The sequence below is a fragment of the Carcharodon carcharias genome, chromosome 9 (assembly GCF_017639515.1).
Source record: "Carcharodon carcharias isolate sCarCar2 chromosome 9, sCarCar2.pri, whole genome shotgun sequence".
Taxonomy (NCBI): domain Eukaryota; kingdom Metazoa; phylum Chordata; class Chondrichthyes; order Lamniformes; family Lamnidae; genus Carcharodon; species Carcharodon carcharias.
The window spans coordinates 1886232-1913213 of NC_054475.1; the positions used below are offsets into that span (position 1 = coordinate 1886232).

The window sequence follows — 26982 nt, forward strand, 5'->3', positions numbered from 1 at the left end:
GGAGAGGGGTCATGAGCCACCTTCTGAGGGGATAGCCCTTGTCACCCAGCAGCCATCCATCCAGCCGGGCTGGAGCACTGAAGAGCCCCGGCACCTGGGGGTGTCTGAGGATGTAGGTGTCGTGGGAGCTGCCTGGGTACCTTGCCCAGACTTGTAGAATCAGCATCCTGTGGTCACACACTATCTGCACGTTCATGGAGTGGAAGCCCTTCCTGTTGACGAAGGCACCGGGCTCACCTGCTGGTGCCTTGATGGCCACATGTGTACAGTCTATAGCACCCTGGACATGGGGGAAGCCAGCAATGGCCGTGAAGCCTCTGGCTCACTGTGTCTGACTTACCTGGTCCCAGCGGAAGTGGATGAAGGTCAATGCCTGTCTGAACAGAACGTCTGCAACCTGCTTGACACAAGTGTGGACAGCTGATTGGGAGACACCGCAAAGATCACCCACCGAGCCCTGGAAGGAGCCAGAGGCATAGAAGTTGAGGGCAGCTGTGACCTTCAGAGCCGCTGGCATGGGGTGTCCACCCACACAGTTAGGGGAGATCTCAGGGCCAATCATCTGACAAATATAGTTCACTGACCCCTTGACAGACGGATCCTCCTTCGGCACTGCACCTCAATCATACTGAGGTAGCTGCTTCACTGCCTGTAAACCCTGGCAGCAGGATAGTGGCATCTTCTGTAGCCCCTTCCACCTTGGACAACCTCTTGACCCTGCACCCCTTGTGCCTGCGCCTGGCCTCACAAAGGTGGCTCCCCTGGAGGCTGATTGTCCACTCCTGGCCTCCTCCTTATTCTATCCCTCCCTTCCTCCTCAGAGGAGCTGCCTCCAGTGGAGATGTCAGAACCCGTACCCCTAGGCTAAATGGAGGCCTCTGGAAAGCTGCAGGCCCGAGAAAGATTCCTGTCTGCAGACTGGTTTCAAAATGCACAAAAAGCTCTTGGAAATCGATCTGAACTGCTAACAATCACACAGGCAAGTTTAAAACACTTTCTGCAATTAAAACTTTGTGGAAAACACGAACAACCCCTCTGAGTCCACATATTCCGCCTGTGCATGAGTTTTATTAAATAATCTCCTCCCCGCCTGCCCATTGGGTCTGTGCTCCAACCTGAAGTTCACACGGGCCCCTCAAAATCCTGGACAATTGTCGAGTTAAGGCCTTAACGAGGCCTTTAATCAATGGCGAGCGAGTGCCCCGCTGCTGAGCGCACCCGCCAACCGAAATATCGCGATGGCGTGCTCTGAAGTCCGGACACCTCGCATGACATCAGCACGCGACATTTTAAGCGCTGATGTGCGAGCTCCACCACCTGCATAACATGGCTGCAGGGCAGCTGGCTTTTCAGTGGACGGGCTACCTACGGAGGTATCAGTAGGGGGTGGGCGAGGAATGACGGTGCCCTGTACAATCCAGCCTGTTATTTTTTGCAGCATTTCCTGTGGATCTGTGGTCACCATTGCTGATGCTAACTTTTCTTTGAGCTCTTTTTAAAATTCTAGATTAATTTGCTTCACTGAATTTAAATTCCCTAGCTGCTGCAGTGAGATTTGAGTTTATATCCAGGCCTCCAAATGACTAATAGAATAATATAATATCATGTTCCTTGTACTTTATTTTTCACTTCAACCTGACAGTTCTTGCAGTCTACCTCCCTGTCAATCAGAATCCATGGATTTCTTGTCTGAATGCTAGAATATTGTCATTTTTTAAATCGAAAATCTACAATGGAATAAAGTCAATGATTTTAGACAGAGAATATCTCTTACGTACAGAGCAGTTTGAAGGAATATCTACTCAAGAAATGACAGGCAGAACTGAGTGCCTGAGTGCAGGAGTTTTGATCAATTAGACACAAAGTATAAATAGGAAAAGCTGCCCTTTTATAAAATTGATTCGCAGTCATTTCTTTTTCAATAACCTTGCCATCCAAGATGCCTCAACGTGTCTCAAATTAAGATTTGGAAGCTATGCCAGTGAAAATATAAACAATTGATAAGCTCCAGACCCAACTTCTCAGCTCTGCAATGAGAAAGTTCTCTGTGTTGCCAAGAGCTTTGGTCGTGTTTTGGATCTGGTGCTAAGGGACGTGGAGCAAGAGACTGAAATTATTGTATAATAATTTGGCATTAAATTTTGACTGAGTCCTAGTGTGCTTGTTTAAGATTCAGGATAGCTGTGTACAATTATGAGGCGGTTTGAGTCCTATTTTATCATCTAAAATAACTGATGACTTCATCCAAGCATTTGGCAAGCCTACAACTGTCAAGCCGTCTTCATCTTTTCATTTTGCTTGGCACATGGTAAACTTGGCACTGAAGAAGGATTACTTTACTTTTTAAATAAATGCTAAGTTTTCTTCCTTCAGGTAGATGTAGAAGATCCCGTGGCACTATTTAAAGAGCAGGGGAGATCCTGGCCCATATTTAAAGAGCAGGGGAGATCCTGGCCCATATTTAAAGAGCAGGGGAGATCCTGGCCCATGTTTAAAGAGCAGGTGAGATCCTGGCCCATATTTAAAGAGCAGGGGAGATCCTGGCCCATGTTTGCTCCTCAACTAAAATAGATTCGCTGGTCATTATCTCATTAATGTTTGAGGAACCTGCTGTACACAAATTGGGAGTGTCATTTCCCTGTGTCAGGAGCGACTACACTTCAAAACAAAAGTACTGACTGGCTCTAAACATTTTAGGAAGTCCTGTGGCTGTGGAACACACTATATAGACGCTAGTTCTCCATTTAAGTAGCATCATTTCACTTAGTCACTGTGGTTTGCTCTTGGTAGGTACATAATAGTCAAATCAAAGCAGAACTGAAGGCATCAGCTAACATTCCTGCAATTTCTTTCTGCTTCATATTCTACCATTATGGTAGCATGCACACTATCCAAACTACAGTCGCTCATGTACTGAAACCTTCAGGCCTTTATCTACATCACAGGGCGATATTTAATGGAGGTAATGATTCAGCCGCCTGCTAAGAGAGCTGGACCTTTAGTGAAGGTCCGCCGAAATCAGTGCCATCCAGGCACTTAAATGGACAGCAGCAGGCCTTAACTGGGATCAAGGACCCGAGAGGCAGAAGTCCCACCTGCTGAGCGCTGTCAGCCAATCAGAGGTCGGCAGCTCCATTGAACAGTGCAGACAGTGGCTGCTGATAATGTGACACCTACCCCCAGGCCCACGGTCATTGCTGCATCCCAGGCCACAACCGATAGCAGGAGGGAGACTGTGGAAAACTAGCAAAACTTGGAAGTGAAGGGTACCAGTAACGCTTCTCCGAACTGGTCATGCATATCTTAGAAAGAAACTCCAATATCACTGGTGCCAGTATTACTGATTATTAGTGAGATTGGAAAATTTTGGACTTTTTTTGCCTTTGGGGGTGAGGGCTGTGTCATGGGAATGGTGGTGCAGGGACTTTGGCAGTAAGGACAGGGGTGTGGATCTCTGCAGCCCCCACACCCACCTCCACCTTCCTGAAACTGGGTCTCTCAATCAGGGACTGAGTGCCTTTGAACAAGGGATTCCTCTCCCCACTCCGGGACCTCACAGACAACCCTGCCCAGTTGCTTGCTGTGCTCCCTGTGTAGCAAACACCCCACCCCCCCTCCCCCTACCTGCTCCTGGGTTAATACCAGCGGTGGTGGGGTGAAGCCCTTAAGTGGACATTAATTGTCCACTTAAGGGCCTCAATTTGTGGTAGGGTAGGAAGGCCATCCACAGGTTATCCTTAATCAGAGAGGAGGCGGAAGTGGCAGGGCCCACGCACGCCACCTTCCCACCTGATTAAATGCCCCACCACCAAACCTGCCACGCGGTCAGGGAATTAAATTCTGTCCATTGGGGAATATTTAATGGAGGTGACTGGGATCTTGCCTGCCTGCCGGAGAGATGGTGAGAGTTCACATCCACTCTTTTAGGAACGACCCGCCAAATTAAGTGCCACTCAGGCACTTTAAAGGACAGCAGTGGGATTTTCCTGAGATCAAGGACCCCAGAAGCGGAAGCCACACCCCCTGAAAAGCTCCAGCTAATTAGAGGCCTGCAGCTCTGTTGAACAGCAGCACCACCTTGGAGCTGGTAGGAGATCTACCTGAGGCTAGTTTCGTCGCTCAGGCTTTGTATCAGGGTTTGGCAGTGAGGGTGTAGCACTCTGTAGGCACCCTCTTTTCCAATGCCTTGCTCCCCCTCCCCACCCCTACGCAGGGGTTTGCTTGTCCTACTGCCCACACCCTCACATGGTGAGCACCCCAGCCGTTACTGGGGTAATACCAACTGAGGCAGGTTGAGGACCTTAAATGGGCATTAATTGGCCAGTTAAAGCAGGGGCAGAGAGTGGCCCTCAGTGGGCACACCCCCCTTCTTGATCTCCAGTCTCTCAATCAGGCACTGGGTGCCTTTGATCCAGAAAGCCCCCAGAGGTGACAAGCTAGCCGCACAGTCTCACCTGTCACGTATGCTGCATGGTGAAGGGCCCACCCGCCACTGGGTTAATACCAGCAGCAAAGGGATGAGGCCCTTAAGTGAGAATTAATTGGCATCAGGGCAGGAAGGTCGACCATGGGCCTTCCCGCCAGAACTTAATCCTGATGGAGGCAGAAAGGGGGCAGGATTCAGGGAACAGAAGCTCGAAGATTATCCAGGTTGAAACAAGTGGAAGAATCCACAGTGGATCCTACAGAGTCTTATGGTAAAGAAAGCAACAAGCAGATTAGCTTGGAAGTATTGGATAAGTAACCAGAACAAAGGGCTGAGACATCCACAGCCAAGAGAGGGTAAATGAAAGTTTTACCTCTGAGAATAGCTGGAGTTGAGGAAAATCCTCTAGAGAATTGTGGTATACTTATGGGTGATCTCTGCAGATATCAATAACTTTAAGACTGATGTGCCTTATAAGAGAATTCTTGGGAGATGTTAGAAGTAAACCTAAGTGCATAACATACATTGTTATAAACCATATTGTAAGCTAATAGTGCTTGTTTGGTTAAAGTCTTTTATACAATTAAGTTGCTCTTGTAAAGAAAAGTGAAATCCTATGGCTTCATTCTATTGGTTAGAACAAGGTATTCAGATTTCTTTTTAAATATTAAAGATACCTGAATGAATCATACAACATTCTATGATTATATGAAATCAAGATTTAAAGAAATAAAAATTTTTAAGGAATGTATTGAAATATAGACACATAAATGTTCAAAAATATGAATCATTAGATGGCTTGCACTGTAATTACTATGTTCTGGCTTTAACTGTTGAATAAATACATATAAATAACTAACCGATTTTTTAAATTCAAAGTACTTCGCCACTGTTTAGGAACTAACATGTAGCTATAATAAAGAAAGCCTTACATTATTTTACAAATGGCATCCTGGAATATTTTTCCACAGTAACCTTTAAAAATAACTTTCCCACTTTAATAGTTAAATGACATTTGTTATACTTTAATAACATTCCCATGTTGGACCTGTGTAAAAGCTGGTGGCAGGAACATTACTAATTTCCTCCAAAACCATTAATTTGGCTGAAGAAAAGCTCTATTATGATAAAATTCTGAACAAACAACCCACAAGTGATGATGATATTATTTACAAAGGAGCGTTTCTGTGGAACATTAATATTATAATCATTCCAATATACGATGTTTTGGAGTATTTTAATATTCAACTGAACAAAATAAAACCAGAAAGCAGAATACAACAGGCTAAAAATTTAACATTCAGCCTCTCACCTCTCTGATCTTCTCTTTCAAAGCAAGATGTTATTAGAAGATGTCTAATTTAATTAAAAATGTTACTGCACTTTTAATCACATGTATAAAGTAACAGTGCATTGTATAAATAAGAAAGATTTACAATTCTATAGTGCATTTCATGACCTTCATATGTCCCAAAGTGCTTTACGGCCAATGAAGTAATTTTCAACCATGGTCTTTGTTATAATGTAAGAAATGAAGCAGCCAATTTATGTTCACCAAGCTCCTACCAAAAGTACTGAAATAAATGAGTAGATAATCTCATTTAAGTGTTGGTTGATGGGCAGATGTTGACATTTATTCATCGATAAAACATGTTGAGATCTTGCAGTAATGACAGCAACTGTGGTGCAGTTCGTTTCTGTCCAAGTGTGGGCCCTAATTAGCCTAACACCTAATGATAAAAATCAATTGAAAATACAAGTAACATACTGTTGATCCAGTCAGTCAGGACACACTATTGGTGTGGCCATTCTACTGCCCTGGGCTACATGCTACTGACATCATTCTGATAAAAAAAATAAACATTGAAATCTTGTTTCAGCTATTCTCTTATTGACATATACAATACTTCATAACCCTCCACCTAGAGATGAACAAGCTGCCACCAGAATGGATATTTTGGCTCCGCTGATTACTTAATGGGTAAAGGCATCAGCCAATATAGTTCCAAGCCATACAGTGCTGTCAGCACTTTCTGGTTTTATTTCAGATCTCCAGCATCTGCAGTGTTTGGTTAATGATTGCTGCTTCGCTTTTGTTGACCCTGTCTCAGCACAACAGTAGGATGCAGGAGATGCCCGCAATAGGCTGCCAAAGGGATGACATAGAGTGCACCATGTTAACACATATCCCATTTTTATTCTATGACTTCAGCAGTTCTGAACGATCCTATGTGATGCACCAGATGCTCTTATTTCTTCTCTGACCAAGGCTGATGCAGTTCTGCCACAAAGAATGGGATCCTTCAGTGTGAAATCAGCCCTTCAGGGCGTAGCCAGGAGTCATTAATCAGTCCAAGTTAGTGAAAGAGTGAGATCATTTGGAAAGCAATATTAAAAAAATCTGTCATTATGCCACAAGTGCTGAACTGTACCCAATAATTTGGATTTGGAAAAGGTTACTGCTGCAGTTTCTGCTGGATATGTGTTAGGTGCTTGAGATGTGTGTGTTGTGCTCCTACATTTCTTCAATATTTCAGCTTTGTTTTTTTTTTGCATATCTAGCAAGGCTTCTCAACTGTTTAAAAGTAACGTTTGGTTACTTTGTAGTGTGGTAGGAACCCTGCTGCATTCCCAACTGTGGTATACCTGAACTAGAAGTGATTGATCCTTTCCTGGTTGCCTTGGCTAGAGAGTGTTACCTGACCTGACTCTTATATTGACATTATAGTGCCATGGGTTACTTCCTCCACCAATGGTGAGACTGGCCATAGAAATGCGTGTGAGGTGATTATGTTGTCTACCTCTGGAATTAAAAGTAATCGGCTAGTACTGGCCTTAAAATAACAAAAGTCAGAACATACCAGACTGCATTGTCTAAGAATTTATGTCAGAAACGTTTCATAAGTTTGTTTGACATATCTTTGCACTTGTTTCTCCCTTGGAGAATGGCATTGGGTGTTGCAGGCTGATTAACAGCCTGATAGGCTGCATTATGTGTAGTTTAATGGGTTAGTAGTTAAAGTAATAAGTCAGTGATAGGTATTATGTGTAACAGTGACATCAGCAGGCATGTGCTAGAGACCCAGTAAAACAGTCTGTACTCAAGAGAGATGTACCTACCTTGTATATGGTGTTATTAAAGTGGTTTTGTAGTAACCAGCCTGAGTCAGACTAGAGTTCCTCATGGTAAGAGGAAAACCTTCCCTGTATAGATTACCACAATTACCACAAAACATGGTAGCAGCATTGGTGACATCAATCTGACAGCAATTTGGTGCCATCAACAGAATAGCCACAGCAAACAACTGGAAGAAGACCTGTAAGTAGTGAGAATCTGGAAACTTACATTGGTGCGAGGCACACTGAGAATTAGACACAATGTCAGCACCGGGCGAGCAATCACTGCCCCTTCTATGCCCATTCGAGAATCTCGAGGGCCCACTGAGAGGTCAACATTGGGAGCTATGGAAGAGACCCTTCCTAAAGTACTGAGCAGCATTGGGCTTGCATGCCAAAGAATAGAAGAGCCAGGTCAGGTCATTCCTTTACACCGTAGGGCCTGTCATTGATGATGTCTTCTTGAGACAAGGGGTAGAAGAGACTTCTGCAGCCTTTGTTCCAGAAGTGTTCAATATGTATTTTAGTCTGAGACAAAACCTTATAATTGAGCAAGCGTGATTTAACCAGAGATCCCAAAGACCAGGAGAATCCATCGAATTGTTTTTTATTGACCTATATCGCCTTGCCTGTACTTGTGGACATGAGGCATTGAAAGAGTAACTTAATCACGACTACATTGTCCTCGGAGTCCACAATGAAAAGCTGTCAAATTTCTTTATAGATGAAAGGTGACCTAACACTTGATGAAGTTGTTCAGAATGCTAGGCAGGCCAAACTCAGAGAACTAAAATGGTCTATAATCTTGTGACACTGAGGCTTTGGATGACTCTGTTAGTTGGGTAGGCCCAAGGGTGGCAGCCCCAGCCATTCAGAGGCCTGCAAAAATGGGCACAAGGGCAGGAAGCTCTTCGGCAGCCATCTTGCAGTACCTATGCTGCCGGGCAAAGAAACAACATGGAGTGTTTTCAATGCAGAAAAATGGGACACCTCAAGCCGTTCTGTAAGTCTAACAATTTCAGCAGAGGAAGAAGACAAGGGAACATTGATGAAATGCAAACATTTCAAAAAATTGGAAATAACGGCAGACACAAAATTAGAGTTCGTAGGAGAAGTAAAGGGTCCTGATCAAGACTTTTGGTCAGACATGTGGCAGTGTTAAAGGCTTTAACACTGATTTTAAAATTGACACCGGAGCTGGCATTACAATAATAGCTGATTACCTGGGCTGGCTCCAAACCTTACCCCTCTATCCACCAGACATTAAATTTCAAAGCCCAGATGGGACGAATCTTCAAGTAAAAGGTCAGATAACCATTTCCCCTCACTACATGGGGCAACAGATTTTTGAGACCCTTTATGTTGTCTACAATCAAAGCTTACCCTTAATGAATGGAGATGTATGTGTACAAATGGGCATTCTGGAAAAAGCAGATGATGACCTACAGTAGGTCAACTGGGTGCCTTTCATGGAAGAATTTCTGAAGTCATGGGTAGAACCAATGGATTTTCGTCCAACAGCAGGTTTATTCTTTGAGCAGTGGTTCATTCACCAACATAGAGACATCATCCACTAGACCTCAAGTGGAGATTGAGATTGTGGACCTCTCAGTTCTTTTTGAGGCTAGGCTGGAGGAAGCGGACACAGAAGACACTGCAGCAGATGGTGTCCATCTGCTTCTGGACCTGGGTTGGTTCTTTTCTGAAGATAATTCCGAGAAAGAAGCCATTGTAGCACCGAGTGATCAGTCAGAAGATGAGGTCTGAGAGATTGGTACACTATTTGAATCTACAGCCAAAGTTTACATTGCTTTTCTCAGGAGTCACCTGTGTTTGTGCAAAAGAGCAGCACTTGTATCTTTGTCCCACTGAACCCACCAATGAAATGCCTTATATGTTGCTGGTTGACCATGAAGAGGTGTCCAGGGAGAGCAGAAAGTTTGATTCCACAGAGGATCACACTGCCAGAGCGTCGGTAGGACCTACTAGCTTGGCTGAGAGAAAGAAAACCATCTTTCCATTAAAGCTGTCCTTCAGCATGGAAGCAGAGGCCAAATCCTTAGAACTTTCACAGCTTCAGAATCCTGTACAAGAATTTCACCTAGATTTTGTTCTTGAGGTTCATTCCACTGATGAAAATGGTGTTTTTTTCTCCTTCTTACGTTGACACAGGCTCCGCATTGCCCACAAGCAGCAGCCTCATTCTGAAGATATTGTGGTGATATTACCACTGCCCACAGAAAGTGAAAGTAGTTTCCAATGTGTTGTCGGAAAACCTTATCTTCTTCATTTCCTACAACGTCTACAGAAATTTCTCGTTCTTCGTCTCGTCATCCAGATTTGTTGGAATCTCAGATATTGGATACTTTTTCGTTCTCCATATAGCAGTGAATGATATAGCTGTGCAATTCTTTGATGAAGTTACTTCGTCTTCTCAGGTCTCTCCCCAGTGCGCTAAGAGGGATCCAAAGATCCCTGAGTGAATGTTACTCTACCCGCTTCCTGTTGAAGAGATCGCAAGTGTCGATACCCTTCAGTCTTCCCTTTTGGATCAGTCTTTCACTGGAAAGATGTCTCGGTATTTACACTTCAGCAGTTGTGGAGCTCACACCCCTAGTGGCCAGCTGTCCTGGAAAGCTGATGATGAGGTCCTCTAGGGAACAGAAGACCACCCACATTTATCCACAACGTCCTCCCAGAGAGCTGAGGACACTGTGGGAGATTGAAACCTTTATAATAGTGACTTAGCAGTGGGGTGGGGGTGCGGTGGTGATGGAGGTGGAGGGTGTGGCGATGGTGATGGGGGTGGGGAGAGTAGGAGTTGGACAGAATCTGTAACAGTAAAGTAGGGTACAGACGTTTGAGAAAGTAATGTAAGGACTTTAACATTGTTATTAAAGAAGCTGATATTATACTTGGAGGGAGGTGTAGTATAATGGATTAATAGTTATGGTAATGAGTTAGTGATGGGCATCGTGATGTAACAGTGACATCAGCAGTCTTGTGTTAGACATCCTGTGGAGCAGAGGGAACAGTCTGTCCTCAAGAACAATGTGCCTACCTTGAATCTTGTATATAGTGTTAATAAAGTAGTTTTGAAGCAACCAGTCTGAGTCAAAATAGAGTTACTCATGGTAAGAGAGAAACCTTCCTTGTTTAGATTAGAAGACCACAAAGACCAAATCACAAAACATTATGCACAATCCTCCTGCAGCCATCAAGTCCTAGAGCGGAATTTTCCCCTCATTGCGTTAATTGCAATGGCTGGCCACAATGGCAGGGTTTCCCCCATATCGTCTGCTTCCTGCTACATTAATGATGCACACACGGGAAACATACCGGATCACAGGCATCCAGCCTCTAATTCACCTGCCCTGTTGTGAGCTCACAGCTTCCTCACCCCAGGCACCAGATTTGTCAATGTCTGTACCCCAGGACGTGGCCCCCAAAAAGAAGAAGCATGTTGCAGCAAAATTCAGTCACGCCTCACTGGAACACCTAATGGACACAGCTGACGCCCGCCGTGATGTTTTTGAACCTGGTGATGGCCGGAGGATGACCACCAACTTCACCACTCTGGCTTGGCAGGCGGTGGCAGCAGTGGTCAGTGCCAACGCAGCACAGAAGAGGTCAACCACCCTGTGTAGAAAAAGGATGAATGATCTCATCCTTGCCAGCAGGGTAAGCCAACCATCTCATCACTCTAAACTCACACACTCACAGGACTGCCACACATTCACTGACACCTCACTTACTGCCAGCTCAAGGGACATCACCACTCACTCTCTCACACACCCTTTCACATATCCATCTGGTCTCATCTCCTCTGTAGTTCACTTCCATGGCTGCACTCACCACCCACACATGCCAGGCGACCTTATCATCTGATAAAAGCAAAATACTGCAGAGGCTGGAAATCTGAAGCCAAAACAGAAAATGCTGGAAAAACTCAGCAGGTCTGGCAGCATCTCTGCAGAGAGGAACAGAGTTAATGTTTCGAGTCTGTATGACCCTTCTTCAGAGCTAAAGAGAAGTAGAAATGTGATGAAATTTATGCAGTATAGGGGGGGAACAGTGGAACAGGTGAAGCTGGATAGAAGGCCAGTGATAGGTAGGGACAAAGGAGAGATTGACAAAGGACAGAAGGACAAAGGGAGTGTTAATGGTAGTGGCAAGGGTTAAAAATAGTGATGATACTGGTATTAAGGTAAGAAAGCAGAATGTGATAATAACAGAACAAGGGTAAGCACTGTTACTTGTTCCATGTTGTTCTTTCACACAGGGTGCTTACCTTTGTTCTGCTATTATCACGTTCTGCTTTCTTACCTTAATGCCACTATCAGCACCTTTTTCTGTTTTTGATCCTTATCATCTGCCCTGGCATGGGTCCTGTTTACACTCACCATCTGTCTTTAGGCAGGACAAGCTCGCACACAATCAGAGGGAGAGGTTTTGGACCAGGGGCTGCAGTGGCTGAAATCAAAGTGATCACTCCCTATGAGAATTGAGCCATCCACCTGGCTGGAGAGGGCATGGACCGTGCCTGTGCTATAGGTGAGGTGGGCAGTGCAGAAGCAAGTGAGGATTCTGTACCAGCTCATCCCTCAGAAACCAAATTGTGAGTGCATTGTCCTGTTTTACTGTCACCTGCCATGTATTAATTATCTCTCCCTTCTTTCATAGGCACTTCTGGATAGTGCCCAAGGGCATCCACAAACCAGGCCTCCAGCTCCAGCCCCGCTGACGCCTTGGATGAGGAACCAGAGGAGAGCACCATAGAAGGGCCATCACAGCACCCAACCAAACCCTCCAGCAGGGCAGACATATGCACCTCAGTGGGACCTAGTTCTCGAGCAGCCTCAGGGTCACAACCTGGTGAGCGCAGCAGAGGCAGGGATATCCGAGGTCGCTGGCACTTGGAGGACTGCTGGAGGCCAGGATCCTGCTGAGTCCGATGATGAGCGTCCGGACTTGATCCTAAATCAGTTGCTGGAGCTGCAGCAACAATCATGGGAACATCGGGACGGGATGACAGATGCATTCCTCAGATTGCAAAAGGTGATGGAGGAGTCCGTCCACGTTCAGTCTGAGATTAAAGGTGCCAGTGTGCGAATGCACCGAGGCCAACACTGGTCGGATGGCAGCCGCCATGGAGACCTTGGTCTAGGACATTAATCCTGCAGTGCTGTAGGAGCAGCATTCCATCGCCGTAAGCATCGGTGGCATCCATCAGTGGCTGCACAATAGGGTTGGCGGGGCACCTAGATCCAAATCCATCTGCCCCTTCTCATCAAGGAGTCAGCCAGGGCCCTCGGGGACCCATGGGAAGGAGGACCAGGAGCTGGACACCTCGGGGCCATCCGCCCAGGTAACTCTGGGACAGTCCGATCCAAATCCCCTCTTCCTGTGACCCCATCACCACCAGCTCCATGCGAGGAGGGTACACCTGCCTCATAGGAGGACACCCAAAGGTCAGGGCCCTCCTGGACTCGGCCCTCCACAGGACACCCACTAAAATCAACACAGGCAACCAGGTGTAGCAGTTAACAGGCTGCCTGCAATCCATTGTAGCTGTCAGGAAGCACCAACTCTTAGCGATAGGGTTAGGAAAGTTAAAAAGATTTAGGAGCACAACAGTGGCACTGGTATTCACTGCTTCTGTATAACGTTCACAAATGTAAATAGAAATACACCGAATGCACATCTCCTCTCATGTCTGCCTCCTTTTTATGATGAACTGTGTTGCTGTCAGTCAGGTGCGATACATGGTCCCTCCCTCCACTTATTGCATATGCCGCTATCATGGGCCTCTCATCTATGTCATGTGCTTCCATATCACCACAGAGTGTGGCCTATTTCCAGATCATCCTCAATATCAGTGATGTCTCGACCTTAAGGTTAAGTGTCCTTGTGGAATGAACCTCGTTCACATGCATTGCAGGGTCATGTCATGTTTATTCTGGGCTGTGTAAGATTGAGGCAGAGCTGTTCTCCTATCTCTTCTGCATTCTTGAAAGGTGACGGTGTAGTGTATAAGGAGAGATGTGTTGACGCATAGAGAAGTGTCATATATCGTGCAACTCCATGTGCTCTCTATCTCTTGGCAGGGTTTCATGCTATGAGACCATTCCCAGAGCTCGTGTGGGTTGCTGTCAGCCAACCACATTTCCCACTTTCTGAGTGTACATCTGCTAAGCTCACCAATCAGTGGGACGACCATACCACCTCAAGCTGCCAAAACTCTGCCCCTCTCAAGCATATTTTTGTCCTAGCAGTTGAAACGCCTTGAGAGTTTCTCAATCTGTAATTGGATTATGGCCACAAGGCTTTCGTCACAGCATCCCATCATCTAAACACTCGCCGAGATGAGTGATGTTAATTGCAAATGGTGATTTTTGGTAGTCAATAGAGGCTTTGAGCAGGCTCTGGAGGTGTGCATTACAGCTTTAGACAATGTTGAGGGGAGCAATGGGATAGGAGTGAGAATGCACTGAAACTGAAGTCTGCTCTTTATTAGCAATGACTCGTGACCTGGAGGTCTTCATGGAGTCTGATAATTTTGGAGTTTGCAAGGGCCAGGGCTGGCCATGAAGGCACAATGTGTGCCTTAAAGAGGAGGCATTTTAATGTTTGGCACGCAAGTGGTTGAATGTCACCTTCAAGTGATCCACATGCATAGCAAGGTGAGGATTAAAGCAGGCCAGCATCCCTAACTGAGAATGCTGGATGTTAATGTGATAGAGAAGAAGGTGACAAAGAGGATTGAATCCTCTCAGATTAGATTCCCACCTGTGAAACATCCTCGGTTGCTTTAGCCCAAGAGCCACCTATCAGCTTCACCATCAATGTTACACAGGATACATTGTCCTGTTGCTGGAGATGGATCTCCTCGAGGAGCTTTGTCACGTTGAAGACGTACAACTGCGAGCCCCCTGAGGATATTGGAACAGCCCCTGGCTCTTGTAGGCTGATGCTGTGACTGGGATGCTGGAGAGACGCTTGAAGATGCCAAAACTCTGCCCCTCTCAAGCATATTTTTGTCCTAGCAGTTGAAACGCCTTGAGAGTTTCTCAATCTGTAATTGGATTGTGGCCACAAGGCTTTCGTCACAGCATCCCATCATCTAAACACTCGCTGATGCCAGAACACCCTCCAACAGCTAACACTTCACCTCAGCAAGAACACAAGCTCCTGAGGCTTCATCATCCTTTAAAGGATCTGCACAATGTGAGCTTCATATGGAACTATTCAGTCTCAGGTTTATTAGGATTTGTACCTAGACATAATATGCTGAGACGTTTATTAGAATAAGCGGATGCTTTATTGAATGTAGATGCAGAATACAGACATGAGCAAACATAGACTCCTGCAGAGAAGAATGTGTCTCACACAATCTCACCCTGCCTACCACCCCAAACACCAGCTCTCCCAGACTACAAAAGTTCCTATGAGTAAAGTTCTCACTGAGACATATCATTACAATAAGGAAGTGCATGGTTGAAATGAGAGGAATAGCAACACTGGTGTTTATGTTGGCCCATGGTGAAGGGCACTTACCCAGGAGGGTACTCACTGCAGCTAGCCATCCCCTTCATCCTTGTGGAATCTGGTGGCCATGAGGGCCTCACATGCACACCTGCCTCACTTGGCCCTGCTATGGCCTCTTCCCCTGCACCCTTGGCTTCCTCCAACTCAACAGCCTTACCCCTTTCGATATTCTCCTCATCGGGGGAGATGTGCAGCTCCTCCATGTCGGCACCTGGCAAGCCCCTCCCCTTTGCAGCACCAGGTAGTGCAGTGCACAATAAGCCACAATATTCCATGATACCCTCTGGGGGGTTTACTGGAGAGTTTCACCAGATCAGTCCATGCATTGGAATTGCATCTTTAAGATCCTTATGGGGTGCTCCCCCAGTGTTCAGCTAGTGGCATGAGCCATGTTGTAGGAGCCAAAGGCTACGACACAGGCATCATCAGCCATGTCCTTTGCAGGCCCTCCTTGTCACTGAGGAGCCAGCCCTGGATCCTGTGCAGTCCCTCGAAGATGTCAGGGATCTGCAACCTTCTCAAGATGTATGAGTCGTGGGTGCTTCCTGGGTATCTGGCACAAACCTGCATGATAAATTTCTTATGGTCACAGACCAGCTGTACATTGAGCGAGTGGTAGCCTTTCCAGTTTATGTACTGAGTGCCTGTTGCCATCCTGCACCTGTGGGAATCCAGAAATCACTGCAAAGCCCAGTGCTCTGGCATCCTGGCTTGCTTGATCTCCGTTGAAGTTGACATAATTGTGGGTCTTGGCAAAAAGGGCATCTGTGACTTTATGTTTGCATTTGTGCTTGGACGCTTGGGAGATGCTGCTGAGGTCCCCAGTGGAGCCCTGGAAGGAGCCACTGACATAGAAGTTGAGCACAGCCATTACTTTCAGAGCCACTGGAAATGGATGTCCTTCCAGTTCCCATGGCACAAATTCCTGGAGAATGTGGCAAATGCGAGTCACCAGATCCTGGTCATGCGGAGGTGTTGGCAACACTGGTTCTTGCTTATCTGCCGATAAGAGATGAGAGTTTTGTACACCCTTGGTCTCGCAAGCCGCCTATGCATGACGTCTTTGTGATCCTCTTCCCCTGAGTCTGGAGGAGGCCCTGCTGGTCCTTGGTCTTGAGGGTTTAGCTCCTCCCTTTGGTGAGCCAGGCGTCAAATCTTCTCTTTCTTCTCTCCTGCCTGTATGCGATTATGGGGCAGCAGTAAATCCAGGCTCCATCTTCCTGATGGTCCCCCCTCAGCAGTATCAATGAGAAACAGACAAGAGTCAGCATTAGTCTCCAAAGGTCCTTCCTCATCAGTGACATGTGGGTTCAAGGGTATTTTTCCTGTGTTGGCAACTACTCTCCCTTGAAAAGATGGCCAATGCAGGGTGCGTTACAAGGTGCTCATCCCCCCCTCCCCTTTACATGACCGACTACTGTGACATTGCTTTGGCCAGTTGCTTGGATGTGCTGCTTTCAGCCCAGGCACTGGGATCATCATTCACCGCACCCTAATACTACACCCTATGGAATAAATTTGAGGGTAAATGTTTAGTCAGGCGATGAGATTATTTGAGGGGGCCTGAGCATTCTCTTCTGTGGACCATCCAGCACCATGATTTTAACACACTTCTGAAGCTCATCCAGTCACTCAGTTGAAGTTTGTTATTGCTCTGGGTAATTTCCACAAGTGAACATGAGGTTAAAACAAGGAGATCGCTCAGTGCCACTTTGCGGGGTTAGTCTCCCATCATTGCTTCACTTTCCTGATTCCCTGCATTGTCATTGAAAGAGTCATAACATGTCTCAGCTGTGCATCTCTCCTTATTGGGAAGTGAACAGTTCACTTGGGTGCCCCTTTAATTGCCCCCCCTCACCCAGTGTATGCACCTGCCCTCCAATCTGCCCACACAGCCCTCACCAGCAGAGACCAGAGTTTCTCCTCATTTTTACTTTGTACTGCACCATCACTGCAGATTGGAAAATGATGCTGCTGAGCTCTCCTGCCAGACAGGCTTGGACCCACCCCTTGTGAGTATGGAAAAGTCCTCCCATCATCCCAGAGGAGCTTAATGTTTCCCTCCCTTCATGAACCCCTAAATCCTCCCCCTGTACTCATTGGTCCCATCATGATTGTGGTGGGTATCATTTGTTAGCCCCTGAACATTTTGAGGCGGATATGCCTGTGTCCTGTGTGGATCTCACCCCTCCACATCTTGTGCCAACTTGCACAGTTAAACATATAACAGCAGCAACAACCCCCCCGCCCCCCACCACACACACACACACAAACACACACACACACACACACACAAACACAGCCTTGGATACCCCCCAATGCCTTTTCCCCATCTGTAGGCTGCAGATACCTCTCCTGACTGAGTCTGCCATCTGCGACCCAGTATGATGCCAGAAACCCCAGGGACCGAGACGCCTGATGTTATAATCACACCCTGAGCTCAACATGCTGGGCACGGCTGAGACTGGGTTGACGTGCCCTCCCCCTTCCTGGACTGGGACAAGGACAGCCTTTGCAAGCTCAACAATGTAAACTGAAGCACTTCTTCAGTCAGTGCTCCTCCCATTCTGTCCCCAAGCTGATGTCATTCTGTAACATACTGTCTCCCCATCCTTGTTCTGATGATAATGTTAAACAACTGCACCCCTCCCCACAGTCATGTGCCTGAGTGCAACCTTCCCCTCTCATACACCCCAGTGCAGCCCTAGTCCTTCGGCCCCTTATCATGCCTGAGGCCAGTTCTTCTCCTTCCCCAGAACAGCCCTAATCTTGCAGCCCATTAAAAGCCCCCCCCACCCCCCGCCGGCCTTACCACTGATCTGGTAGGTACAGACTTGCCGCCCCCTGAAAGCGATGTGGTACTGTTGGCAAAGTTTGGCCCTGATTTCTGTGAGCATCGCGCGATGCAAGGTAGGTGAACGAAGTCATGAACGAAGTGCACATTGCCAGGTGCACGTCACTTCTGTATCGTAGTGAAACACGTTGTTCTACTTGTACGCCATTGTGCCCTGATGATCATCGTCAGGGGATGATTCCAGTGAGGAGCCCGTATCATGAGATGCAAATATATTGAGATGACATTCCCCACCCATTGTGGCAGCTTGCCATTGAAGGCTGCGGTGCACAATTGCAAACTGGTTTTCTGATGCCGAAAAGCTGATTTTTGGCCTTCTGGCGATATTTTTCGGCCCCACTTGCCATGATGCCTGGCACCAACAGGAGCAAAAAATCCTGGCCCTAAAGTGGGGCTTGAACCCAAGGCCTTCAGGCTCAGAAGCAAGAACGCCAGCAACTGAGCTATAATACCCCCTTTATCTCCTGTTTGTATACAAGTTTGTTTCATGAGGCATAGTTCAGGCTCTAGTTTTCAATTGTTTCTCTGTTTTTATTTAATCATTATGTTGGATACAAAAAAACCTTCTAGCAACAGTGATTTCTTTTGCAGGGACAAGTTCAACTGGATCATGACCCATTTCGGATACATACTTTCCATTTGTCTTATTCTGACCACCGTTGTCCATTGCCAGCGTCGTCAACCTAAACCAAAGCCATCAAAGCCTCCAAAGCCTCCCAAGATTCCCAAGCTTCCCAAGCCTCCCAAACCTCCCAAGCCTCCAAAGCCTGAAAAAGCAGTGGTCATTGGACCTACAGAGCCAAGTCATGTGACAGTGCTTCCACCACCTCTACCCCCAGGCCCAGAGTCAGTGTTTCCGGACTGTCCAAGAGAGTGTAACTGCCCTCCTGACTACCCCAATGCACTGTACTGTGACAGCCGCAATCTAAGAATTGTGCCCATCATTCCACCCAGGATCCATTATGTCTATCTCCAAAATAACTTCATAGAAGCTCTTCCTGAACGGCCTTTCAGGAATGCAACTGAAATCAAATGGATCAATTTGGACAACAACAGGATTTCCAGTCAAAAACTTGATAAGGAGGTTTTTAAGATTATGAACAAACTTCTTTTCTTGTACATGGATAGAAATAAATTGAATGGAGTTCCCCCGAATCTTCCATCCAGTCTAGAGCAACTTCGGCTGTCTAGGAATCAAATCGCCAAAATTCCATCAGGCAGCTTTAGCAAGATGGAGAACCTTACCTTGCTCGATCTCCACCATAACAAGCTATCTGATAGTGTCTTCAACAAAAATACATTCAAAGGTCTCAAAAGCCTCATGCAGCTCAATTTGGCTCACAATTCCTTGAAGAAAATGCCTCCAACTGTCCCTCAGCATATATTTCAACTCTTCTTGGATAAGAATCAAATCACAGAAATACCTAATGACTATTTCAAGAATTTACACCATTTGGCCTTTTTAAGGCTGAATTTCAACCAGTTGACAGACCAAGGGATCCCCAATGGTCTTTTTAATGTATCAACTCTCCTGGATCTCCACCTGTCCAACAACAAACTCAATTCTATACCAATGATTAATATAAAGCTGGAACACCTATATCTCAGCCACAACTATATTGAAAGTAAGTTCTCACATTTTATTTGTAGGTTCCATTTTTTATTGTTGTACTTTTATACAGTATGGTAAACTATTCTGAATTAGGAAGCATTTACTTTAAGATACCTGTTAAACTATTGACCACAAAAACTTCATTATTTGGAGCATCTTAATTTCAGCTCTTAATTCAAATTAGCTGATCATTCAAAATATTTTATCACTAAATCACCATCTTAGTGTCTGATTTACGCTTGGTAAATTAATTATTTTAATGCAAGATGGGGCAGTTGACTATACAGAAAAAATGGGTGCTATTAAATGCTTTAGTTAATAGTTGGCATTGATTCATTATTGCACGAGAGTTCCGACAATGTCACAGTAAAGTGATGAGTTCTGGATGTTCTTTCATTCATGAGAAAACAACGTAACTCATTCATGCCTACAGTGTTGGATAATGACACCACATATCACAATATCCTGCTAAATCATCCCTCAAACCCTATATTAATCTTGAAATTAAAATCCTCCTGCATCAAGGCACTAAAATATCATTTAAAAAATCAGGCATCCATATAAAATGACTTCAATTTATATATGAAGATACATATATATATATATATATATAAATCTGAATGCTTTTTAATTTATGTTCAGAACATTTTTTTAAGTTTATGTATGCAATGCAAAAGAATTACTGCATTAACCTCCGTGTCATTATGGTGGCCATTCTTCCGGTTTTATACTGGGCAATCCAGTTTTTAGCCGATCTGCCCACTGTCTCTGGCATTTTGATCCTTCGTACACTTACTTCAGTGTAGCACTGGAAGGGGCCTGTGCTCATTCCTTTCCTCTTCTGCAGCAGCCTCAAAGCAACTGGGACACAGAAAACAGATTGATTTTCATATTTTCTTCCCATTCCCCAGACTCTACACATTATCTCTCGAACTGCGATAGATCCCCATATGTGATGATGTCATTCTATAGATGACGATGATGATGATGGTGATGCCATTAACCACCCCCCCCCCCCCCCACCAGTCCCCTCCTCACCCCCCATGTGGTGTTATCATCCCTGCACGTCACAATGATGCCTGGAATTTGTGGCCTCTGGCAGTGGCTGCCCTATGAGTCATTGCACTCAGGGAGTGAAGGCAATTCAAGTGTAAAGGGATCAGAGGGTGAGGAGAATTTGAGCAGGGCAGGCAGGTGTAATTCACTCTGCATTTTTATGAATTCTCCCCTTATTTTTATATAATAATTTCACAAAGTTTAAAGCAATTTTGGAACCTGCAAAGTACATTGAATTTTAGGATTGCATAGGATTTACAGGACAAAAACAAGCCATTCTGCCTAACCAGTTTATGCCATAAACATGAATTTATGCTTCAGTTAAGCCTCCTCCTATCTTTCCTGATCTAAATCTATCATCATAGCCCTCCAATCCTTTTCCTCTCATATGTTTGTCTAGCTTCCCTTAGATGTATCAACATTAGTCGCTTCAGTCACTCCGTGTGTTAGTAAGTTCCATATTCTCATCATTTCTTGGGAAAAGCGATCCTATTGGATATTGATAGCCTCTGGTTATGTTCTTCCCCACAAGAGGAAGCATCGTGTCTGTATCTACTCTAGCAAAACCTCTCAGTATTTTAAGTTCCCCTCTGAGGTCACCCCTCAGCCCTTCTGCTTTAAAGAAAAAAGAGACTCAACCTATCAATTCTTTCTTAATATGTATAGTTGGGTATAGCCCAAATGTTTTTTTGCAGTACATAATGAGGAGCTGGGAGGTACAAAATGGAGGTGCCAACAGTGCCACGACTGGAAAAAGGCTATCATTACAGCGTGACTGGATTACATAGACATATGCCACCATAAAAGCGGACATAGGAATTTGAGGAAAAGGTTGATGCAGGAAACGCATGTGGACATATGGTTTTCAAAATAAATTATATGTGTGTATGATTATTAAAATTACTTTTTTTCCTTCCTCACAGAAATCAATGGAACTGAAATCTGCCCTTGTCCCCTTGGTAACATTGCTTTACATGCCCATGACTTGGACATGATACCTCGCCTTCGATATCTACGATTGGATGGGAATGCGCTGGCGCCCCCAATACCAATGGAAATAAGGATGTGTTTTAGACTCTTGCAGGCAATAGTGGTTTGAAAGCTTGCAAGTTCTTTTTCTCCTCTTTCAACAGAGCCAATTTTAAACTAGGGCCTTTGGTCCAGCTTTCTTTCTGTCAGATTATTGCTATGATTATGTTAAATGGTCAGGCACAAAGTACTGCAGAAACAGCTTCTTTCCTTTCAGAATAACATTTGGACTCAAAAGGTCCAAATTGATCCAAGTGGGGTCATCACACCTGTATTAAACCAGCGATAGTGTACACCACCTTTTTCTCCACAGAAGTACCATATGGAAAAGAACGACAAGACCAGCTGATCTGTTCAGTCTGTTGCATATAGACATGGTTCAGCCTCCAAACACACCAATCAATCGTGTAAGAGACAACGAAAAAACAGGTTTAAAAAAAAATTGGTTAATATTTAGGAAGAATAAAACAGTGAAACTGTTATGAATCTTGTACCTACAGAACACAGATTGGAATTCCTTGTGATCTCCTTTCTGATTCTCAAGTTCTCCAATCATGGGGTGTATTGGGTCTGAGTAATATTTTTAAGTGTGCTTGTGAAGTTAAGACTATGCGCAAATGATGACCTTGGTAATTTCTCCAGCTGTGGTGGATACCACAAGAAGGCATAAGCATTGTGTTTTTCTAATTTAGTTTCTGTTTCTGGTGGAAGCTCAGGTGCTACTTTCTATGTGAAGCCGCTGTGTAACGGTCTGGTAATCACTGCTGGAAATGTTACAATCTATTCCTCTTCTCTTTTTCTAATTTGTTGCCTATTTGTCCTCACTTCTCAATGTGAAAATCAAGGGATGAATGGGCTTCCATGTAAGTTGAACCAAACAAGAGCTGTGCTGGGGCTATCAACAGGATTCTGTCTTGCTTGTAAGTCCATCACCAATTACATAGAATATTAATGTAAGGTAATAAAGGTTTTAGAAGTAAAAATGCATCATTAGCAGCTACTTCTGGTTTATTTGGTCCCACTAAAGGTTTTTGTCATTATTAATTGTTTACACTGTGTAGTTTTATCCTGCACACAGACTTAATATTTCATGCGCAGTCAGTTAACAGTCATCAGCCTACAGGCTGTTGAATTTGTGCTGACTTGGAAATGACTAAATAGTCATTTTTGTCCCTTTTCGGCAGCTGGCTCCATTGATGTAAAACTAATAGACAAGATAATAGCAGAAATAATTATCACTTCCAAAATTCATTAGTATGCGATCCAGAAAGGGAGGACAAAATTAGTGTTTGTAGTGTAATTCAAACATGCTAAATTGGGTCTATTTTGCATTCTGCTCAATTGCTTCAATTTATTTAAATCTGTCTATCCTCATGCGGCTGGGCTGCTCCTATCAGCCTCGCTTGAGGCAGATCAGTGATGCCACAAGCACGGCAATGAGCAATGATCCATAACCCTAACACAATCTTCACAAAATACATTGCAGCCTTCACAATGTGAGTCTTAGACTCTCTAGAATGTATCACCAGGCCATCGATGAGGGTATTTCACTTGTCTCTGAGTTTGCACTGTATATATTTTTCACAAACTCGAAAGTTTGCAGATTCAGCAAGATAAATCTACATGTAAAATGTGCAGGAGAAGTAAACAGAAGAATTGAAATAGAGGAGCAGTTCCTTATTTGTACATGCCTTTTCAATTATTTATGCCCAAGAATTCATTCTAGGCTAAGAGGTACTTTTGGAGGGTGTAGGGATCCAGAATGATGCTTCAGGAAATATTAGGGCCTGAGAAGACTATTTGTTTTAGTTTGCAAATATTATCTTCTTGAAACTAGCAAATACACATTATGCACCAGCAGTATACATGTCTTCAATAAAATTGGTTTGATGTAGGTTGGCTTAGATTTTGTATCCACAACCAAAGTTCCTGAATTCTGCTTTCACTTATAGAACAGCTTGGTCTGGTTCAATTTACTAAAATTTCATTCTTGGGATATAGATGTTGATAGCAAGGCCATTATTTATTGCTCATCATATAGCTGCCCTTGTGAAGGTTGTGGTGCGCCTTCTTGTTGAACAGTTGCAGTCCATTATACTCCAAAATACTCTTAGGCAAGGTGTTCCAGGATTTAAACCCAGGAACAATGATGGTACAGCAATATATATGTCCAAGTTGAGATGGTATGTGATTTGGAGGGGAGCTGGGAGGCTCTAGTATTCATGTGCATCAATTGCCTTGTCCTTCTAGGTGGCAGAAGTTATGGCTTACGAAGGTGCTTCCAAGGAAGACTCAGCAAGTTTCTGTTGTGCATCTTTTGTAGTGTGCCAATGGTCGGAGTTAATTTTTAAGGTGGTGAATGGGGTGTCAATTAAGCAGACTGCTTTGCGCTGGACAATGTTGAACTTCTTGAGTTTTGCTTTGGCTACACTCATCCAGATAAGTGCAGAGAATTCCATCACAATCCTGACTGTGCCTAGTGGATGGTATAGAGGCTTTAGGGAATCTGGCAGTGAGCCATTCATTGCAAAATACCCAGCCTCTGAGCTGCTCTAGTAGCCATGGACTTGATGCAGCCGGTCGAGTTTAATTTCTGGTCAATGGTGATTCTTAGGAAGTTGATGGTGAGGGATTCAGTGGTGTTAATGCCAAGGAATTGACATGGAAATCCATTCATCCTGGATAATATAGCACAAAGGTCTTTAAAGCTGCAATATTTTATAGCAGATAAGGTTTTATTTTAATGATGCCACATATTTCTGCCTCACCTATACATCAGTTAACAAATACATAAACTATTAAACCTAAAGAGCTAAAAGTTTTCAAAGCTAAAATGTGCCTGGCAAGCCTTCTGTTTACAAATATCCACTCTCAGAGCTTTGCTTTATACAATGATAGATTACTGCTGTTATCGCCTTTGTTTTGAAGAATGTTTATTTTAAAATTTATCTGTCAAATATTAATTGTATCATAACTTTCAAAAATTTCACATTTCTTGCATGCATATTTTATTAAGCAATATTTGTAGCAATAATTATAGCCAACATATTCAACTATAACAAATTGCAGCTTTAAGCCCCTCCCCCATAGAAGTTGATATGCAAATTGTTTTCATTTGCTTTGTTTTATCCATTTATTTGCTGAGATCTGTAATTTACTGCAGTGCAGTTTAATGCATTTCTTGCACAAAAGCAAATAATGTCAGCATTGCTTACTCCACATTTAATAAAAATTAAATAAATGGAATAACAGTTCTTCAGCATAAAAGGACATTGAGAGATTTTTTTTAAATGCAGTAAATGATCTTTTAAAACTGTTTTTTTGTGGTCCTTCTGTCAAATGTTTGAAAAGTGGTAAATTATAGAGTTGTTTAAACATATGGAGTAGAACCAATGGAAAGGAAAATGGGAAAGGGTTTCTCAGTAACTATAATTCTCAGTAATAAAGAGACTTTACTGCAGCATTTACATTTAACCTCAAAGCTGAGCTGGAATCCTGAAGCAAAAACAGAGAATACTGCAAAGATCTACCACTTTAATACTTTTAAATCGCTATTTTGGTGTGAATTCCTATAAGCAAATTAATAGCAGACAATCAAAGTCATTGGATCAGCTATCCTTAATGAAACATCTCATACAAAATCTACCAGAGGCCAATGGATAAATCACACAGAATCCAGCAGGAATAGAGGACACCCTGGAGAATTCTTACTGGCTTGTAAAGGATTGAACATGTTTCCGCAAGATAGATTCTATCTATTATAAGATTTTCTTCATTAGGCATAATTGTTGTCACTAAAATGAAACCTTTGTACACATCATCATTATTGTTGGATTATAGGAATTTCTAGATGTAAAAAGGGGCAAGGTCTATCTAATTTGCCTTCCAAGAGCCTGTGGGAAGGCATTTGAGCACAAAATGTCCATTCAGGTAGATGTGGAAGATCTCACATCACTATTTAAAGAAGAATAAGGAATTTTTCCAACATGCTGGTCAATATTCATCCCTTAAACAATGCCACCAAAAACAACTTAACTGATTATTTCTCTCTTTGCTGTTTTTGAGATCTTGCTGTGTGGAAACCAGTTGCCATGTTTTCTCAGATAACAGTAACTGCAAGTTGCCATAATTAATTGGCTATCAAGCATTTTGGGATAGCTTGGGAGCATAAACAGGGCACAATTAATTTAAGTTATTTTTTTCTTCCTTTAAATGTAAGAAATCCATTTGGTAATTCAAACTGTAATGATCATAATCAATTTTAGCATGTGAGACACCACAAAAAAAACTTAAGTTCCCTTGAACTTTTAATCCAAAAGGCACTATATTTGTCAATGCTTACAATTAAAACTGTAATCGTTTTTCAGCTTATGAAATAATTAAAGGATAATATATGGGTTTATGTTAAGGTTTAAATCCCATATGTGGTGGATCAATGAAAGGGCTGGTGTACTTTTTGATTCGAAGAATTGTAAAATTGCCGTCCTACACGTCAATAAATGAATGTTATTTCAATACTTGAAATATTTTTAATAAAGTCACTGGAAATGAAGCTTAATGCCTTGAAATTAAAAGCTCCGATTATGAATGATACTGGCAAAGCCATGCAGTATTAGTCTGTTGCTTCATTATTCAAAATTATTTATTTTATATCATGTTTGAAGTAAAACGTTTTGGGTGTCCTGCTGGGAAATGTGAGCGATGTGGGAAAGGAATCATGCCTACCATTTTAGTGGTTGCCCGTAGATTGAACTTGGTCAGGTTTGTCCACCTGGAAGAAATTGTGTCTTTCAGTCAAGGCTGGAATCCTCAAACACAGGCAGTGCTGCAGTGTTTGATCTACTGCCCCAATCAATTGGTACTCTGTTCATTTTCAAACTGGTACAGCTTCCATAAGAAGTGAAAATTAAAGATTGTTAGGTCTTTCATAAACAGGAATGTGTTTCAGTGAACCGAATCAGATGCAATCGTCCATCACATATCATCCAACAATCTACAACCTTTGATTTCTCTAGTTCCCTGCAAACAGATGCGATGATTTATAAATCTAGACCTACTGGATTTCAAGACTGATGACTTATGCACCACATCGTGAAGAATGAGCATTCATCACTTTATCATGCTTTAGAAAGAATTGTTGCTTGCGAATATGCATGATTTGGAGACAGTTGGCTTTGTCTTTCCTTGCTTTGTTACCTTGTTGAGTCTTTTGTTGCAATGAGGTGCTTTTTCGCTATAATAACTCAAGAGGGACCACATATGATTGTACTTAGAAATAAGTCTTATGGATGTCACCCTATTTGAAGAAAAACTGAATTGTTGGTAAGCATACCATTGCAC

At 43.7% G+C, this 26982-nt stretch overlaps 1 protein-coding gene across 1 annotated transcript in view; it reads left to right on the plus strand.

The window, feature by feature from the left end:
- The window catches only part of LOC121281941 (proline/arginine-rich end leucine-rich repeat protein), a 36202-nt gene extending 10008 nt beyond the window's left edge, over nucleotides 1–26194 (plus strand). The window contains exons 2-3 of the mRNA XM_041195171.1: nucleotides 18537–19570; nucleotides 21537–26194. Of these exons, the coding sequence (XP_041051105.1) occupies nucleotides 18556–19570; nucleotides 21537–21712 (1191 nt within the window). The 5' untranslated portion in view covers nucleotides 18537–18555 and the 3' untranslated portion in view covers nucleotides 21713–26194. The remainder of the gene's footprint in view (nucleotides 1–18536; nucleotides 19571–21536) is intronic.
- The last annotated feature ends 788 nt before the right edge of the window (nucleotides 26195–26982 follow it).